The sequence below is a fragment of the Mauremys reevesii genome, linkage group 9, assembly GCF_016161935.1.
Source record: "Mauremys reevesii isolate NIE-2019 linkage group 9, ASM1616193v1, whole genome shotgun sequence".
Lineage (NCBI taxonomy): Eukaryota > Metazoa > Chordata > Testudines > Geoemydidae > Mauremys > Mauremys reevesii.
In genome coordinates, this window is record NC_052631.1 from 6620653 (window position 1) to 6639133 (window position 18481).

Consider the following 18481-nt stretch of genomic DNA (forward strand, 5'->3'; position numbering starts at 1 on the left):
AGGATGCAGCGCTGCTTGTTACTAGCCTCGCACAATGGCTTCAGACTGATGCATCCCTCAGACCTGCAGGTTGAGAGGGAGAGGTTCGAAGTCCATCTCTCTGAATGTTCGGAGATGTCCCTGGGCCTCTCTGCCCCGCATGGCTGCTGCCTTTGAAAAGCAGATGTTGAGCAGTATCATAGATGACGGCAATATATAGAAACGGTGTCCACAGCCTGATGATTGCAGGCAGCCCTGTCGTAGCCAATCAGGCTGTGAGCACCAGGCTGGGACCAGCCCGGCTGCCGGGACCATGAAAGGCCCTGCTGCAGCCAGCCAGGCTGTGCATATGGAGGGAAACGTGCTTAGTGAGGAAAACGTTTCCATTTCCCATATCTAAGTGCTGGGTGTAAACAGGGAAGAGAGGATTTTTGTTGTAAAGTGTAACTCCCCGGAGCAGTAAGACAGCAGCAAAGAGCAGGACGTGTTTGTTCTCTCCCCGAGCCTTTCATCTGCTTGTCTTCCCCCCCTTCTCTCCTTCCAGAAAAGTCTGAATGAAATGTTTGGTGCAGACAGCTATGCAGAGGCCAGGAAAGAAGTGCTGACCAACATGTTCTCCAGGCCAATGCAGGTAAGAGCCGCCAGGTCACAATGTGCTTATCCCTGGGCAAGCAGCACCGGAATGTTTTCAGGCTTGTCGCCACCTGCTTTGCGTTTACTGCCCAGATCAGTGCTGCTTCCCCTCTCCCGAAATCCCCCCCTGCACTGATCGTTTAAACTGTTACACGGGGGAAGGAAGATGAAGAAGCGAAGCGCAGTCACTAGTAACTCCTGGAAGCCTCAAAGCATTGCATGACCCAGATACCCCCAAAGCATTGCATGACCCAGATTTACACCCCATGTGTCCAGTCTGCTCCAGTCCCTGAGGCCTGCCCGGTTACTTATGGGCTGGGTTCACCGGCCAATGCGTGCTGACCCGCTGAGATTGATGGGTTCAGTGGGCGTTGCTCCTTGGACTCTCCCTCAAATGGCACATCCAGGAGGCTCTTACAATGGCTGCTGCCACCACGGGCACAGTTCTGGGTATTTCACGCAGGAGGCCATAAAGGGTTTAAGTGACTGCTCGGCAAGGGCAAGGATGGCAGGGTACAGATCCCCATTGGCTTCAGGGGATTGGGTCAGGCCTAGTCGCCCTGCTAAAACCTCCTCTCATGACATCCAGTGGCAATTTTCTTCCTAAAGAACAGTTCAGGTGCTTGGACAGCTGAGGGGCCAGGGAACTGAGGTCACTGGTTGAAAGGCCAGCCCAGGTCAGACCCTATAACAGCTGTTTGGTCCAACTTCAATGAATTTGTCTCAGTTCAGAGTAAACAGGCATCCCCGTCAAAACCCAGCATTGACCTGCCCTTGTAAGCAGAGAGGCCCACATGTGAGTGGGCCACGGAGACCCATCCATCTCTAGAGATGGTCTCTTTTGGGTAGGTGGCAGAACTGGCAGGAGGGGAGCTTGCCGTGCCACGGCTGTGCTGGTTCTGTTGTGACGCCCCGGGAACAGCTAATCCGGTGCATTTCATCGGCACAGAATTAACTAAAAGAAAACACAGTATAATTTTTGTAACGTCTCCGCCTTGTTAACTCGGCCGCAGCGCGAAGGGAGGCCAGTTCTGAGAGCACAGCCCACCAGCAGGGAGAAGGTGACACGTTCCTCAAAACGGCCTCTCTGCCACTGAGTGCTTATCACCGTGGGAATACAGTATCTTCCTGACATTACTCATTTGACTGTCACTCTTCTAATTAGTTAATTTGCTCCATTTACTCATTAGCAGTTGCCTGAAGTCCCGCTGTACGTTAGCGGCTTAATGCTTGTTTGCAAATGTAGCTGGGGAGGCTCTGATGGCAATTAGCACAAACAGTGTGGTAATTATCCCCCACACGCACGTTGGACTCATTAGTGCAGTTTGCTGCTGCGCAGTTCTCCCCTCTTTAGCTGGGTGTGTTTTTCCAGCGTGTTTCTCTAGATAACAACCCTTTGTCTGGCTTGCACGTGTCTCCAACACCGGAGGCATGGGTGGCTTCCTTTCCCCTTCAGCGGGACATACTGTCAAAGTTGAATCCGATTGGTAGCGTCTATGACATGGACTCCCCCTCCAGCCTGCTGCTGGACTGTGTTGTGTCAAGGCCCCGAGTCTTCTCTCCAGATACCAGACTGCCTGGTGCTTTGACCAGCCGGCGAAAGGAGACCGTCACGTGGCCAGGCATGGCCCAGGGTGGGGCGGTGAGAACTTTCTGAATTGTATGTTCTTGTTCAAGGGCTAATTTTTCTTTAAGCCCAAAAGCTGCATCTGTGCCGTATGGAAGGCCTGCCGGAGGGTGTAGGAGGGGAGTAAACTTGGAGCCCTTCCTGCTCTCCACCACCAGGTACCTCGGCACGTTCGACAAACTCACCTGCCGCACAAGCACATGCCTTGTCAACAGCCGAATTTGCAGCATCTGCCCATCATTGAAAGCGATGCAGAGCCTCTACTTTCTCAAGGAGGAGTTCCATATGAGTCAGAGCCACGGAGGAAGGCCTTTGGGAGCTAGGCTCTGGTGGAGGGGTGGCTGGGCAGTGTCTCATTCAAACCATTTCCTAACTGAGCTGGGGATTTGGAAGGCTCGTTTGCTCTTCAGCTTCCTTTCACCATGGTCCCAAAATGAAAACGCGCCACGTTTCCTTTGCTTCTGGTGCTGCCGCTCTGCCAACGAGGGCACAGCTCCGGCCAGCCTGGCTGTCGCAGAGGAGGGGTGAGCACACCCGTAGTTAAATAGATTCGGAGCTTGAGCAAAGCAGGACGTGAGGAGGTTTGCTCCTAGCCAAGCAGCAGTGTTTTCCCAAGGCTGCGACACAGTTAAGTGTCAGGTTTAGACTCTTCAGTCTGTCCTCTGTGAAGTGGCTGGTGTCTTTTTTAAATGCCTCCAGGTATCTGCAAGGGATATTGCGAGGGTAGTGTGCTGAAATGGGGCCAGGGACTGTGGTTCACTGTAAAATGCTCACATCCGTCCTACAATCCCTCATTATGAGAGTGCCCTCTCTGTTCTGAGGAAGCTTCCAAGACTCCAGATTTCTGATCAGAGGGCCCCTCTGCCCTGCTCCTTACATGACTGCTAAGGAGAGCATTGTAATGAAGCCTGTTTGGAAGGATTGGCCAGGAAGGAGAGACCTTTCCAACTTATAGATGTTAATGGATCAAGGCGAGCTTATGAAAGGAAAGGCGTTTTGGAAGGAGAACTCTAACTGTGTGTGATGTCAGAAGGAAGCTAGACCTGCATCAAAAACAATGGACCATAACTCTCTTCAGAAGTATGGCTATAGTCAGACAAACGTCTATATGGAATTGCCCATCTTGCTCAATAAGCCTGCTCCCTAGGTATATTCTGTGTTGCATCTTGCTGCCTTCACTGGCAAAAATAAGTTTACAGTTGAACTCCCGTTAGCCCTACAGAGCCAACCCCGCTCTGGGGAAGTTAGCTGGATTTGATGCTGGCTAGTGTATCACCAACAGAATTAGTACCTTCTGTTCTGGGGGTAGACCCTTCATTCCTGCTACTGGAGGGTGAAGTCCAGCTAGACTTTGGCTCCCAAGGTGAGTTTACAGGGCTGGCTCTTCGCAAAACCATCTTTTAACTTGTAAACAGAGTATTGCTACGGAATCACCAACACCCCCCTCCACCCCCCAGGCACGGAAACCTACAATGCCATTTTTAGAGTCACTTTGCAAGTAGATCCTGCATGTGGGTATGTGTAGTCGTGTGTACCTGCCTTTTAGCAAACGAATCATCGCCTGAATGGAAGAAGCAATGTGAGTGTGTGCATCACACACAGGCAAGACTGGTAGAGGTAAACAATTTAAATTTGTTTCTCTCTCAGTAAATTGATCTACAATTATGAACATTTGCCAGGAGCACGCTGGAGTTTTCTACATAGGTTGCTCCATGACTTGACCTAAGAAAGTCCTCCCAGGTTACTTAGCTCTCAACTAAGAGTGTCTGATCCTCTGTCACTCGAGGAAGAACGAAAGGCCATCCAAAGGTTACGGAATGGCCATGCCTATGGTATTCCACCTGAGCTGCTCAAAGGCCTTTGGTCTCCATCAACTGTTCTTTAAAAGTGTGGGCATCAGAGTGCCAGCAGAATGGGAAGACAACTTTGGTAGTGTCTTTGTACAGGGCAACGGATCTCGCACCAAGTGCAGCAACTACAGGTCGATCTCATTGCGATCAGTCCCTGGAAAGGTCTTCACTCTCTTCTCTTTGCTAGGATGCAGCGAATGCTCCTTAACAGACTTGGTGTCCACCGCAATCAGGTTTTGCTGCTGGGTGGTTGATAATGAATGCTTCCCTTATGCTACAGCTTCCAGCTGAGCTGCACTGAGAATTTAATTGCTTGCTTCATGTGGAGTATATCAACATGGAAGTGGCTTTTGATTCTGCTGACAGATCAGCCCTTTGGCTCGCACTGAAAGGAGTTGGCGCCCCGGATGTTCTACTAAATCTGGTGCCCGATCTTTGTACCGGTGTGAGAGTGGAGCTTTTGCTGCGTTTCTACACAACCTCGGGTGTGCAGCAGGGGATGCATCTCCCCCTGGCGCTATGCTGCCAAGCCACCAGCTGGATCTTAGACTTGTTGCTCCACACGTTGGAATCAAGGTTGGTCAAGAAGCATTCACTGACCAAGACTGTGCTGACAGTGTCTGCCTTGTGGAGAAGCAGAAGAGTTCCAGCCCTGCCCATCAAGCTTCCCAAGACACAGCCCACACCATGGGGTTGAGCATCTCATAGCAGAAGACCAAGGTCTAGAATTTGGAGCGGGGCTACCAGAACCCCCCAGTGCAGCTGGGGTCAAGCACGGATGAGTTCAACTCCCTAAACTGCAAGCCAAGTCCAAATGGTTGCAGTAAACTGGCTGTCCTCCAACCACTAGGTCTTGCTGTTTCCTGCATGAAGTCCATGTCTTGCCATGGATGCAAAAATGTCTCTATACTTAGCCCTGGTCTACACTGTGGAGGGGGAATCGATCTAAGTTATGCAACTTCAGCTATGTGAATAACGTAGCTGAAGTTGACGTACTTAGATTGACTTACCATGGTGTCTTCACCGTGGTGAGTCGACGGCTGCCGCTCCCCCGTCGACTCTGCCTGCACCTCTCGCGGCGCTGGAGTACAGGAGTCGACAGGAGAGCGCTCGGTGGTCGATCGATCCCCGCTGGATCAATCGCTGTCTATCGATCCGCCGGGTAGTGAAGACATACCCTGAGACTAAGTTCAGGGTCTGTCGGGCCTGTGTACTATCTGTATTGCTCTACAGGTCAGAAACCCGGACCGCTTAGTGAGTTGGAGAAGCCAGAGGCATTCCATATGCACTGTTCGACTTTGTATGAAATGCCATAATTTCGGAGAATGTGGAAGGTGAGGAATGTGACAAATGAATAGAGAAACCAGCTTTGTAAGGGTCACAGGCCCCGAATAAGTCTCTGCTTTGCTTGGAGACACAGCTGTTGTCTGGGCTGTCAGACGTCTGGAGAAGCCATGTCTACGTTCAGGGGAGCATGTCTGTACCTTGATTCTCCTTGGGAAAGGGACACTTCCAGTTCTGGCCCAAGAGGCTGGGGCTGCCTGGGATTCAGGGCACCCAGTGCAAACACCACAGACCCTGCTTTCCAAGGGGCGCCAGCCGAGCGCCATCTGGGATTGACACAAACACTTCCCAGGCTGCCTGTTTGCAAGCACGGAGATGGGTTCTTGTGGGCGCATTGACCCGGGGGTGGGGGTGAATTTTAGGGGAGCGCCTGCTGTGCTTGCAACCTGTGACATTTATTGACTTTCCAATCACAACCTGACGTGTGAGCCCCGAAAGGCCCTTTTCCCACCAGCAAGAAGCTCTGTGGTTATCCCAGAAGTAGTCAAAGCTGGAGGGAAGGGGCCCCCTCTGCAGCCACGCTCTGCTCATCGCAAGGCAGGGACCTCCAGTTGCTCATCACACACCTCCCCACTCCTGGCCTGAGTGCAAGTTAGAGCAGCTGAGGTGCTGCCATAACTTACCCCACTGGACCCTAAGTGGGTTTTCACAAGTGGAGAATAAGCGGAGCAGAGCTCCTCTCTTGCACGTCCCCTGCACCAGAGGAGGGTGCCGGAAGCTGGCTGGTGGACATGTTCTCCTCTGTTGGCACCTCCAGCCAGAATACAGCCACAGCAGAGTGGAGAATATGGCCCTGAAAAGGCCTTCAGGTCTCCTAGCCCATCCACTGTTCCCATCTCTCAAACCCTCGCAGTCTCTCCGTGCGGCGCTGTGTGCACCGTGAGTAGGGAATCATGGGGCAGTGGCCCCCAGCCACTGCCTGAAACCACACGTGGGGCAAGGCTCTGGATCGGCCCCTGCCTCAGCTCTGGGACGCGTGGGCCGTTGCTGTGATTAGTGGCAGTGCCAGGACTCCTCTACATGACCACACTGGTGCTGGGCGATACTCAGTGGCCTGCTTCACTGTGTACAGATCCGTTCCCAGCGCTGAGGCTTGTGTGTCAGACATCAGGCTGCAGGTGACTCGGCCAGAACTGCCGGCAGCTAATTAATCCACGATCCTGCCAGGCTCGTGTCTCTGACGCACGCTCTGTGCCCGGCTCAGGACGAATGCCTTTCAAACTGACGAGGAGGGAGGTGGGAAGAAGCTCACAATGTATGTCAGCGGGAGCTCCTGGGGGCTGGTGTGCCAGGCAGCTTGTAACAGATGACACCTCATTTTTCAGGGGCTCAGTCACTCGGGGATTCAATCTGTCCATAAGAACAAAGCAGCCCTTGGTCGGCTATGGCTAATTTATTCGCATGCTCCTTGCAGTTCTTCTCGGGAACCGAGCACAGCGGAGAGTTGAGAGCACTTGTCATTTGAATCTGTTAATGAGAAAACATCCGCTGTGTGTCATGCCGGTGTCGCTCGGTAACGCCGGCGTGCAGGTGACGACAGGCACTCGGAGCTGCCCGCATTCAGTCACGTGTCCTCGCAGGAGCCCCAGAGAAGTGGCCTCAGAATAATCGTCTAACCGTTGTGCGCACTCATGTACAAGGATACTAGGGTCACTTCAGCCCCCAAGGAAATGCAGCCACCTCTGGGATGCAGCAACTCTTTAAAATGTCAACTCTGTGCAACGGTCTAGGGCAGGAGGTTGAGAAGGGTCCCAAAGCCAACTGCATTGAGGAGGCAGAATGGAAAATCCCCAAACTGGAATTGGCCATGGCAGTGAGGCTAACACATCCCTCCTGTGACCAATGCTCTGGGGAGGTTAATGATGGGAGAGCAACGTTAGGCCTCTGATTTGAAAGATATTGGGGTGGGGGAAAGAGCACCCCCACTGAACACTTCTTCCAGCTCCCTGGGGCGTCCTTGAAGTGGGGCTTTTCTCCTCTAAGACCATAACCTAGCCAGCAGCCCGGCCTGCAGCTTTGGCTCATGGGCGCACGGTGATCTGGCCTCAGGCCTGTGACACAGCCGTCGTGCTGTAGTTACAGGAGCACCTGCGTGTGCTTTGCCCATGCTCCACGTGGAGCTGTAGGGATCTTTCTCCACACGTCCCAGTAGCTCAGCTCCATGAAATCCCATCAGGAATCGCAGTCAGGGCAGCTGTTCAGCATCAGGCACTTTTCTTCCCCAGGGCCGAGCAATGGGACTAGAACGCCTCTACCGCGTGGCCTGCAGCGCGTGAGCCGCTGGGGAACTGGGCTAACTGAGTCAAGGAGACTGTTTCGTGGAGTACATCAGAAATAATGTAGTCCTGGGTTGTGGAAATTGGCAGCGGTGGGAGCTCCTATCCCAGCTATTGGGTCTCATAATAAGGCGAGGAGCATGCTGCTTTTTTTAACCTCCTCTGTTTACTTGCCCGGATCAGTGCACTGCAGCTCAGCAAGAGCTGGCGGAGCTGATAGCATGGGGAGCCGGAGGAGGTAGCTGCCTGAACCATGAATCCCAGGGCAGGATTTCAGCTTTGTAATCGGAGCAGGCGACTCCCGTTGTTTTTAAATCTCTTGCTCTTATTTTTAAATGGGTTCATTCAATCGCCATTCCGCCATAACCCTGCCACAACCCCCCTGATCTAAGGGGCTTCTCTGCGCGGCTCAGGCTCTGGGTTGTTTTTCCAGCCCTTTGGGCTGTTTTGCAGATGTAAAAATAAAAGCTGGAACATGTAATAGCAGCAGCTGCACAACCGAGCGACGTTCCCGGTGAAGAGGCTGCTGGGAAAAGCAGGGCCAGCGCTGGCCGTGTGTTGATTTAGCCGCAGTTCACGTCGTAGCCGCTTCTCATGAAATGAAGCAGCAGGTATCGCAGCAAGTTTGTCCCCGTCTCAGAGGTGAACAGGAAAGTTGTTGTTTTAAACTGTGTAAGCTCTCGGAGCAGTAACGCCGCCTGCGTCGACATCCAACGTACAAATACGTTGGCCCACAGAAAGGTCAGGAATCAGGCTTGGTGGGGCTGGCAGCTGAAGGGGAGAGCCCTGCATTAACCGTGGTGCCCACGAGCCACCTTCCAAGCCCCACCGCGGTCGTTTGGCTCTGGTGTTGCACCTGTCCCCTCCCCTCAGCTGTGTTTAAGCTGGTTAGATTGTAAGCTCTCCAGGGCAGGAACCGGACATCTTACTTCTTTGTAAAGCACGTTGCAGACCTCGAGGTGGCCCCAAGCCTCTTAGCCAAGATGTCTGAACAGGGGTGATTTGGGTGAATGGACCCTGGATCAGAACCGGCCCTGCTTTGATTTTGCAAAACCAAAACCTGGCTCCTCCAGCCCAAGTTGGTTCACAAAATCCGGCTTCTCCTGCATTTACCTGCCAACACCTGAGTCCCGGGTTCCTTTTCCTTGGCAACAGTGGAATGTGCCCCATCACAACCCAGGGTATGCATGTGTGATCTGCGTGAACGCTAGCGCCCTCCTGTTTCGGGTGCAGGTTTGAATGTGTAAATATCTACCGAGTGCTGGAGGTTTGGAGAAGCCTTGTGAGCTCAGAGTGTCCAGGATGTCGGACTCCCTCTGGAATTGTGCCCAGGTACATGCAGAGGGAGGTGTAAACGACAGTGGCAAGTCATGCAGTGCTACTGAGGCATGTGTGTGAACCAGGGGGTCTAAGAGGATTGCACATGGCGCTGATGGGCGTCTTGTCATTCTGCAGGCTCTGAGCAATGGGATCCGGAGCCTTTCACCACAGATGGAGGCTGAGAGCTGTTCCCATCTGATGGCTGCATGGGGGCCTGCGTGATGGCAGTGTGCCCACACAAGCCCCCTAAATGGCAATGTGCCCCAGCGGCTGACCTCCCCTTTCACCCTCCGAATCCCCACTGAAGAGCAGTGGCGGGGAGCTCGACCTGCCCTGACCTGTGCTGACCCAGCTCTGCAGTGCCTGGCGCGGCTAGTCCAGTGCCTCTGAGCAATGCTACGTTCAGAGCCTGTCTGCTCTCCTCCACCGGCACCTGTCTCCCGACATCCGGCCCCGCAGCCAGGCGCATGCCTGTGTCTCTGGGCTGCCCCGACGGCAGGTTACAAACTTTCGGTGGCTCGTAAAGGGAGCCGGGCTGGGACCCACAGTGCAGGGTGATGTTCCGGCTTCTGCTTAGTACCGAATGGGACACTGGAGCAGCCTCGCAGGTGCTTAAACCCTCAGCCCTGTCTCTTTAAAAGCACCCGCAGAGGAGCAGCGCCGGAGGGCTGTATCCGACCCTGCCCGAGAGCAGGCTGATGAGATCCTGAGTGAAGCCGTCCCTGGGCTGTCAGTCTGGCTGCGTGGCTTCTTCCAGGGAAAGGGCTCCTCGAGCTCCCTTTGATTTATTCCCGATCGGTTGTTTAGACTGTGCAGATATAATAACGCACGAGCCAAGCGGCGGCTGTTCCCAGCGAGCAGTATCAAGGAGCTCCATTAATCCCCATGATGGATGGGGCTGGGGAGGGGAACGGTCTGTTTCCCATTTCCCAGAGGAAGGGGGGAAGTTTGGCTTATGCTGCCCGAGCGGTGAACAGGCAGCCGTGCGAGTCGATGGGGAGCCCCGCATGCTGCCCGGGGATGGATTTCGCCCCCGAGGCCAAGTCTCGGGCAGGACCCTCCCCGGATCTCGCTTGGGCCTCTGGAACTGTGGCCATAGCGGAAATCCTCTGTCGGGAGAGCATCCTTCATGGGCCGGGAACACGCCGGCTCGTCTGTTAAATCCATCACGTCGGCCCCACTTCCCACACATCCCCAGCTGTTTCGCCAGTGCACTCCTGGGCGGACAGTCTGTTCCCTCTCTCCTGAGGGCCGTCCCTAAGGGAGCACTCCTGCCTGGCTGGGAATTCGGGGGGGGAGAAGGGAGAGCCGCATGCAGCCTTCTGGCTGGGGGGAGTCAGCTGCAACCCTGTTAACACTCAGTACGATGCCATGCGAGGTCAAGCCAGTGTTAGCTCAGGCCATTTGAAGCAGACTCCTCCCAGGAGACCTGCTGCAGTGGAAGCTCCCTGGAGCACGTTCTGCAGCTTTTCAGTGGAACCAGGAATTCAAGGCAGGATTGTTGAAATCTTGCAGCCAGCTGCCCCCTGTCTTAAGGCTGGCCGTCCCCCTTCCTGTGGGGTAGAAGGCATGGGATGTAGCTGGCTGGCCCCCGGACAGGGGATTCCCTCCGCTCTGCCATTCTCTGTGCCCGTTTGCCATGCAGAGTGCCCTGTGCTTTCTCCATTTTCCCGGTGTCTGTGATCCACCAGTCACACACTGACGCTGGGCAGAGTAGGGAGCACGGCCCTGCTGTTGACACATACTGCCGGCCCGAACAAACCACCCGCACGGCATCTTGGGGGCCATGTGCACTAGAAAAACTGGTACCTATATCGCAGCACCTGCGCTAACCCGTGAGTCATTCTCTCTCTCTCTCTCTCTCTCTCTGTCACACACACACACACACACACACACAGCGGATTAGGGCTTTCAGACCACGTCATTCCCTCCTTTTTCCAGGAGAGGGCGCGCTAGGTCACCTTGCTAGCACTGCAGGGACTAGCCTGAGTGAGCGGGGAGCCGGCAGGCATGGCCCCACTAGTGCCCTGTAGGGTGACCAGATGAGAGGGAGAAAATGTCGGGACACATGGGGGAGGGGGGGTGTCTGCTAGCGGAGCAAAAAAAAAAACCTGAGTGCTGCCGGCGGAGCGAAATATCGGGACAAACACCTAAATATCAGGCGGATCCCGATTTTCTCGGGATGCCTGGTCACCCTAGAGCCCTGTCACGCTGTTACTGCTCCGGCCAGCAGGGTGGGAATGCTCCACTCACCGCCTAGGGGGGAAATGGGGGGCCTGGCCCTGTGACCTGTTGCTGTGTCTGGCTGAGCAAAACACGAGGCAAACTGTTACGCAGAGAAAGTTCAGGTGCCTTTCCAAGCCCGGAGCCGGCTCCGCCCACCGCGTAGATCACTTGGGCTCCATTGCCGTCCATGGAGCCACCAGCCGAGGATCTGGCCCGTACCACGTGGCTTTGTGAAGCGAGAAGGGCCCACTGAGACCCCTCCAAGTTAGAGAGCAGAGAGCTCTGCCCCCCACCCCCCGAGTCCATTTCCCAGGGGCCAGGCCGGTTATTTCCCTGCCTGTCCGGCCCCCGGGGAGGAGGGCTTGGGACAGCCAGTGGTGGAAATAGCCTGATGAGGTCTTAACCCAGCAGGGAATTGAGGACTCTGCAGAGCCAGGCCTGTGACCCTCCCCTTGGGGAGCTCCTCCAGCTCCCCTGGCTAAAGCGTCTCGGGGCTCCCTGGGCTGTTGTGTAAAGCACTTCTGAGGCCTCTTCCAGCCCTGGCACTGGGCTCCAGAGCACGGGGCTTTCCCTGCTTGAGCAGAGCGCGCACAGGGGCCCCCCTCCCTTGAGTCTCACCGGCCGGGGCTTTTCCCTTCCCAGATGGCTCTTTACTTCTGCGCTGGCGTCCTGGAAGACGAGACCCTCTTCCGCCACTACGCCCTGAACGTGCCGCTCTACACCCACTTCACCTCGCCCATCCGCCGCTTTGCTGACATCCTCGTGCACCGGCTCCTCTCCGCCTCCCTGGGTAGGTGCCTGAAGGGGGCCGCCCGATCAGGGCTGAGAGGCTGCTGCCTGGAGCCTCACGGCTGGGAAGGGAAGGCGCAGGGGAGGGGGCATCAGGACTCCTGGGTTCTGCTGTGGATTTGGACAGACCCTGTATGGGCCTGGACAGGTCACCCAGTCCCTGTGTCCCTGGCCCCTCTGCTCACTGCAGCCGTGTCTGTAATTCTCCGGCCTCGGAGCAGGCCCCAGGCTCTGGGGAGCTGCCCTCCCGTGAAGCGGGCCGGGGGAGTGTAGCTACCTTAGCAGGCTCTGCGCGTACGGAGGGGATTCCAGTTGGGAGCTGCTCAGGGATACTGGGGAACGCCAGACTCCTGGTGCCCTAGGGTGAGCGTTGTCCCCATCAGGCCCCTTGCCACCAGGGTGCTCTCCAGTCGTTGCAGCTTGTTTCCCTCCCAGGCTCAGGACGCCCGGTCCGGATGAGAAAGGAGGACATCCAGAAGCAAGCGGATCACTGCAATGACCGGAAAATGGCTTCCAAGAGGGTGCAGGAGCTCAGCGCCGACCTGTTCTTCGCCATCTTCGTCAGGGTGAGACACAGCCACCATGACGCGAAACGAGCCGGCGCTGCCCTCGGGCTGGGAGCGGGGCCTGGAGCATTGAGATGACGCCTTGGTTCCCTTTGGGGGCGGTCTCTCAAGAACACCCTGGCACTGAAATCCCCCCCTTCCCCCCCATCAGGTGACCCTATCCAATGGGGCAGGGCTTGCTGTGTCGGTGATCCCTGGCCTGAGCAGCCACTGGCTCTCCTCCCTCTTGTGCCCAACAAGGAGCACGTGCTGCTTCTGGCTTCAGTTCTGCTGATGTTTCGCCCTGTCGTGTCCTAACAGGGCCATGGGCCTGAGGCCTCCTCCCTGGGGTGGCTGTTCAGAGTCCAAGCAGGGTATATGTAGGTGACTCTGCTTTCCACAGCACTGGAGGGCTTGACAATCCCTCCCTTGACTGCTTGGACCCAGCTAGCTCTTAGGAGTGCTACAGGCCATGGGGTGTCCCGGCGGCTGGCTGGCTCCCCGGTCGGGACTGGGGAGAGGATCCACTGTGCTCCATAACGACTGGGCACAGGGAGCATTACGTCCCAGCAGAGGAGCAATTTTCGAACTGCATGGGCACTGCCCAGGTGGGCAGAGAGTTGTGGGACACTGGGATGGTCTCTGGGTGGGAGTCCTCCTTGGGGGTATCTCACTCGTGACCGTGCTTTGTGTTGGCAGGAGTGCGGCCCGCTGGAGTCAGAGGCAATGGTGATGGGTGTCCTGAACAAGGCCTTCGACGTCCTGGTGCTGAGATTCGGAGTTCAGAAACGCATCTACTGTAACGTACGTGCCCTTGAGCTCCGGGTCCCCCTTCGGCTGGCCCTGCCGTTAATCCTCCCTACCTTGCACCCGGGCTGCTCTGCTGGGTAGTAACGGCTGGAGTGCTGGTCGAGGCCCTTCTGTGCCCTCTAGCCGGGCTCAGGGCAGGTGCCAAGTACCCACTGGCAATTCGACACCGGCAGTGCCACCACCAGAGCTGCCCTGGGGCCAAGTGCAACCAGGGAAGACCACAAGGGAGGGGAGGGTGTCTTCACTACACAGGGAGCCCAAGTGAGGCGGGTTAGCCTTGCCGGGGGGTGAGCGTCCCCACAGATGCTGCCTCTTCACTCTTTCTGCACTCGCCTCTGTGCGTCCAGGGTCACCGCCCCTGGTTCTTTGGGCTGAGGCGCTCTAGGATTCTTCCCAGTCAGGTGTGTCAATTGCTGGAGGACAGCTCTGTCCTTCAGGGGGAATTGTGGGAAGGCACTGGCGGACTATCGCCACTCAAGTGAGTCTGCCTGGATCCTCCCTGCAAAATGGGTGATTCCAGCCCGGGTTAAATCAGAGCCTGGGTTCTAACCAGTCCCCCCAGACGGGTCAGTTCGCCTGGGCTTAATGCACCTCCAAACCTGGGTCAGAGGGGTCACACTAATAACGAACCCCATGCAGATGAGCCCGCCAAGGATGGGGGGGCAGTGGGAGTTGCTGGGCAGAGGCCAGCGTTTGCTCTAATAGGTTTAGCGCCATTTCAACCGTAAGCGTCTCGTAACAAAATAGTGCGAGATGGACTGTAACTTGCGATGTACTCTAGTGCCTCCAAACAAGACCTCGCGCTCCTAGTCTCCTGCAGCTCTGTCGGGGGGGGGGGGGGGTTCCCTTAGACCCCCCAAAGGCCCCAGGCAGGACAAGAGCAGAAGCGAAGGAAGCCAGAAGGATCCGTAGCGCGTTCGCTTTTATTAAAGGAAGTAATTTCATGTGTTCCAGCTCCTCTGCTTCGCGGTTGTGCGTGCCAGGAGCAGGTAACGATTCACTAGGAAAAGTGAAATGAAACCAGGGCCTGTGGCCCGGAGGTCAGGTTGGGGCTGAAATTGGGAAGCAGTTGGTTTTAGCTGCATTTGATCACATCATAAATCTGGGACCATTTGGAAGCGGTTTGCTGTAGTGAGAGCTCTGTTGCTGACAATGGCATCTTGACACGGACTGTACAGCGTGATATACAGCCTGTGCGTGGGTGTATTCCAGCCATACTTCATTTCCACCAGCATCTCGGGAACCGGGGGCTGCTCCTTCCTCCTGGGAGGTTACAGAGCGGCAGGTGCTTTACACAGGGTGCTGGACAAAAAGAACTTGGCAGTCGTTTACACGCTGTGGGAGACGGTTATAGTGCCAGCTGAGCAGGGTCCAGTGGTGCCAGCTGAGCGAGTAGCAGGATTGTGGGAGCAGCCAGGGTCCTTGCCCGTCCCAGGAGGGGCCAGAAACCAGGAGCGGGGGGACAGAATTCCTAGGGGTCCAGTACCGCTCCTGGAAGTCGGCGCTTTCCCCACTGTGCTGTCTGTTCTGCAGGCTCTGCCGCTGACGGGATTCCGCTTTGAGAAGGTGGGGAAGAAGCCTGAACTAACTCTCCTGTGGGAGCCAGAGACCCCAGAGCAGGAAGCTGCCCCTCAGGTAAAGCCCACACCAATGGCTCAGTGCATCAGCGCAACTGAACTGCATAGACCTTGTCTGCTGATCGAGCCCTCTGCACTCCCCACCCGCCCGGCTCTCCACGGGGCTCAGGGCCAGATTTCCAATGGGGCACAGTAGGCACATGGCTGGGGGGGGGGCCTTACCTCTCTAAAACGTGCAGCATGAAAGTCAGCTGGGGGCGGGAGGGACTGGAGATTCTGCACCTTGGGGTGCGTAAGTGTAAATCCGGCCCTGGCTGGGCTCGGGGGCCTCGGAGTCCCTGCCCCCAGCCCACTGCTCTACTCACTGCAGCAGACTGTGTTTCTGCAGGCTCCTGGCCTCCCTCAGGCTGCATCCTCCCCTCACATCCCTGTGTTCTGGCTTCTGTTTCCCCAAGTGGCCACCCTCGTCTCTGGTTCACTCCCATTACCGCCTGGCTTTCTAGCCTCTCTGCCTCCAGAGGGGCTGGGGGGCTTGAGGTGCTTTCCCTTACATGCAGGGTGGGGGTTACACTCAGCACCCCCACTACACAATTGTTCCAGCACCCCGGCCTGCAGCCCTTCGGCACTTCTCCCTCCCTGCTGTGTGCCACAGCTCTGTAATTAACGTGCTGTTTACTGCTCGTCTAGATCGTTAATTAAGATGTTAAGCAAGATTGGGTCTGCCTGTGCCTCTGGCTAGACACCTTCCCCACCTCATTGCTCTGGCCTTTATCATCCCCCTTCTGCTGGACTTTTCAGTCAGGTTTCAGCCCATGTGGCAGGCAGCGCTCAGATCCAATTAGAAGGAATGTTTCAAGTCCGATTTCCCCAGACATGGTGTTAATGCTTTAATAGAGTTGAGAAATCGGTCTCCTGTGTCCCCATCAGCCTTTAACGCAGTAACTCAATCAAGGGGATTGATTGCATTTGTCTGGCTTGATTAAGTACTACTTTGATGCCAAACAAAAGTTGGCAACACTTTAAAATAATGGTCTAGCTGATTGCCTTGAAATTCCCAGAGATGAATCCCAATCCCCTGGCTGAGGCTTGGTCTGCACTTAAAAGGCTACGCCAGTCAGGGGTGTGAAAGATCCACACACCCCCGCCCCCCCTCCAGCACCAGAGCTCTGCAGACCTAACCCTCCCTCCCCCTTGGAGACCCAGCCCTGTTGATAGACGAATGCTTCTGTCAATTTAGCTACCATCTTGGGGAGCTGGTGTTCCTACCCCCCTTCCATCAGTCTACGCTACAGGGTCACCCCGGATCCTGCGATGTAGCTATGCCAGGATAGCCTCCGTGGTGTGGGCACACCGTGAGAGTGAGCTGCTGCAAGCTCTCCCATGGCAGCGCGCTCCCTTTAAAGCCGACTTGGCTGGGGAAGGCCCCTGGAACCCGCCCCGAGTGGCCCCAATTCATCCTGTCGTACAGGAGCTGGGATCGCTTACACGCTTGCAGGGAGCAGCATGAAAAATGACTGCCCAGCGTGAGCAGAGCCCAGCCTGGGAGCTAATCATTTTTGGAAAGTAAACACTGAGCCATGGAGGAAACTCCTCCACGAATCAATCCCGCCTCCTAAGCAAACACCGGAGCCCTCCGCTGGGATTGCTCCTTCCAAGGCAAGAGATCTCTGTGTCAATAAATCTCTAACCCCTCGAACCGCTGCAGCCTTCCCAGAGCTTTGCTGAAGCAGCAAGAAGCAATGTCACCCTGACATACAGTTGCACCCTCCTGGAGCACAGGCTCCTCTCCCCGTCACGCCCTGGCGTTAGCCTGCGGGGCCAGGCAGCACCACCCCCTCAGCCAGGCTCTGCACGGTGGGAGGGGCCCCGCGGGCCTTTGCAAGGCTTGGCAGCGGCCTTTTGGTTTGGCTGAGCCCAGCCAGGGAGGGAGAACATCTGTAAAGGCTGTTTGCAAAATAGGTTAAATGTGCAGAGGCTGGACGGCTGCTGGGCTCAGGAGCTCCTGCCGCCCGGCCCCATCTCTGGTGCTGATGGGGGAGCTGGACTCCGGGGGGGGGTTCCAGCGGCACCCTCCCCCTCCACTGCGTAACTTTGGTAACAGCAGCAAGACTAAGGGGTGAATCGCCTTATTCCAGCCTCCTGGTGCAGCCGGGGGGCAGCCGGCCTGGGCCCCCGCCCTGGCCTTAGTGCTCCAGCTCCATGAAAGGAGGGAAATGACAGCTCCAGTGTCAGCTGGCCAGCGGAGGAGTAGTGTGGCGCTCCTCACTGCAGGCCACTGTGATACACTGGAGTCCAAAGCAGACGTGGCCTCTTCCTCAGGACTGACTCTGAGCAGCGAACAGAATCAGCTGGGAAGATTGGGAGAAGTTTGCCCACTCACGAGTGCAGGGAGAGAGGCTGGACCGGCTCCTTGGAGCGCAGAGTAAAGCTAATGGGCTGGTTCTCCCCTCTCGTTATGGGACTGAGCAGATGCTCTGAACAGGCTCAGGGCCCGTCGTGCTGGGGGCGGGCAGGCACATTCTGGGGGCGAGCCCTGGCCCCGGAGAGCTCACCAGCTGTGCCCTCCCTCGTGGGAGAAGCGATCAGGCTTAGTGGGGTTGTACACAGAAGGCTTGAGGCGAAGGACGAAACCGTGGAATTCCCGCTAATACAGCTGGGATGGTTTCCTTGGGGAACCTCTTACTAGATTCTGTAGGTAAAAATGATCCTCTGCGGATTAAAATAAAGTTCTGCCTTTCACGTAGGGTCCGTCTGCACTGCAGACCAAGGTGTGTTCTTAACTCCCACTAGCGAACCAGCCGATGACTCAGGTTGGCAGCTCAGGTTGAAGCCTGTAGGGGAATCCGGGGTTGAAGTCCAGCTGTAGCCTCATGAATACAGGGACCTGAGTGGCGAACCCGAGTTAAGGACACACCTTTTTTCCCCATGTAGCCGTACCCTAACTCTCCAGTCAATCCCCCCCACCGCCTAGCCAGCGCCTTTGCCAGGGCCGCCCATGTGTGTGTGTGGGGGGCAAGTGGGGCAATTTGCCCCGGGCCCCACAGGGGCCCCCACGAGAGTTTTTCGGGGCCCCTGGAGCAAGGTCCTTCACTCGCTCTGGGTCTTCAGCGACGGGGGGTCCTTCCACCCTGGGACCCGCCACCGAAGTGCCCTGAAGGCCTGCGGCAGGGGGTCCTTCCGCCCTGGGACCCGCCACCGAAGTGCCCTGAAGGCCTGCGGCAGGGAGTCCTTCCACCCTAGGACGTGCCGCTGAAGTGCTGGGTCTTTGGCGGTAATTCGGCGACGGGGGCCCCCCGCCACTGAAGACCCCAGGCCCCCTGGATCCTCTGGGCGGCCCTGGCCTTTGCCGCTGGAACTGTTGCCGTTTGGCAATTTGCTGAGGCATGAACAAGTTACTGTCCACAGTAGAACAGTGAACAGGAAAAGTGTGTGATGGCTCCAGTGAGCATCACCACTGCCGGACGCCCAGTGAGGATCACCAGACACTTGAACAACTCTACCCATC

General features: G+C 56.3%; 1 protein-coding gene across 7 annotated transcripts in view; it reads left to right on the top strand.

The window, feature by feature from the left end:
* DIS3L2 (DIS3 like 3'-5' exoribonuclease 2) overlaps positions 1–18481 on the top strand; it is a 267821-nt gene that overhangs the window by 247833 nt on the left and 1507 nt on the right. For all 7 annotated transcript variants that reach the window (XM_039488736.1, XM_039488735.1, XM_039488731.1 and 4 more), the window contains 5 exons: positions 524–610; positions 11898–12045; positions 12480–12610; positions 13289–13393; positions 14933–15034. In XM_039488736.1, coding sequence (XP_039344670.1) covers positions 524–610; positions 11898–12045; positions 12480–12610; positions 13289–13393; positions 14933–15034 — 573 coding nt within the window. The remainder of the gene's footprint in view (positions 1–523; positions 611–11897; positions 12046–12479; positions 12611–13288; positions 13394–14932; positions 15035–18481) is intronic.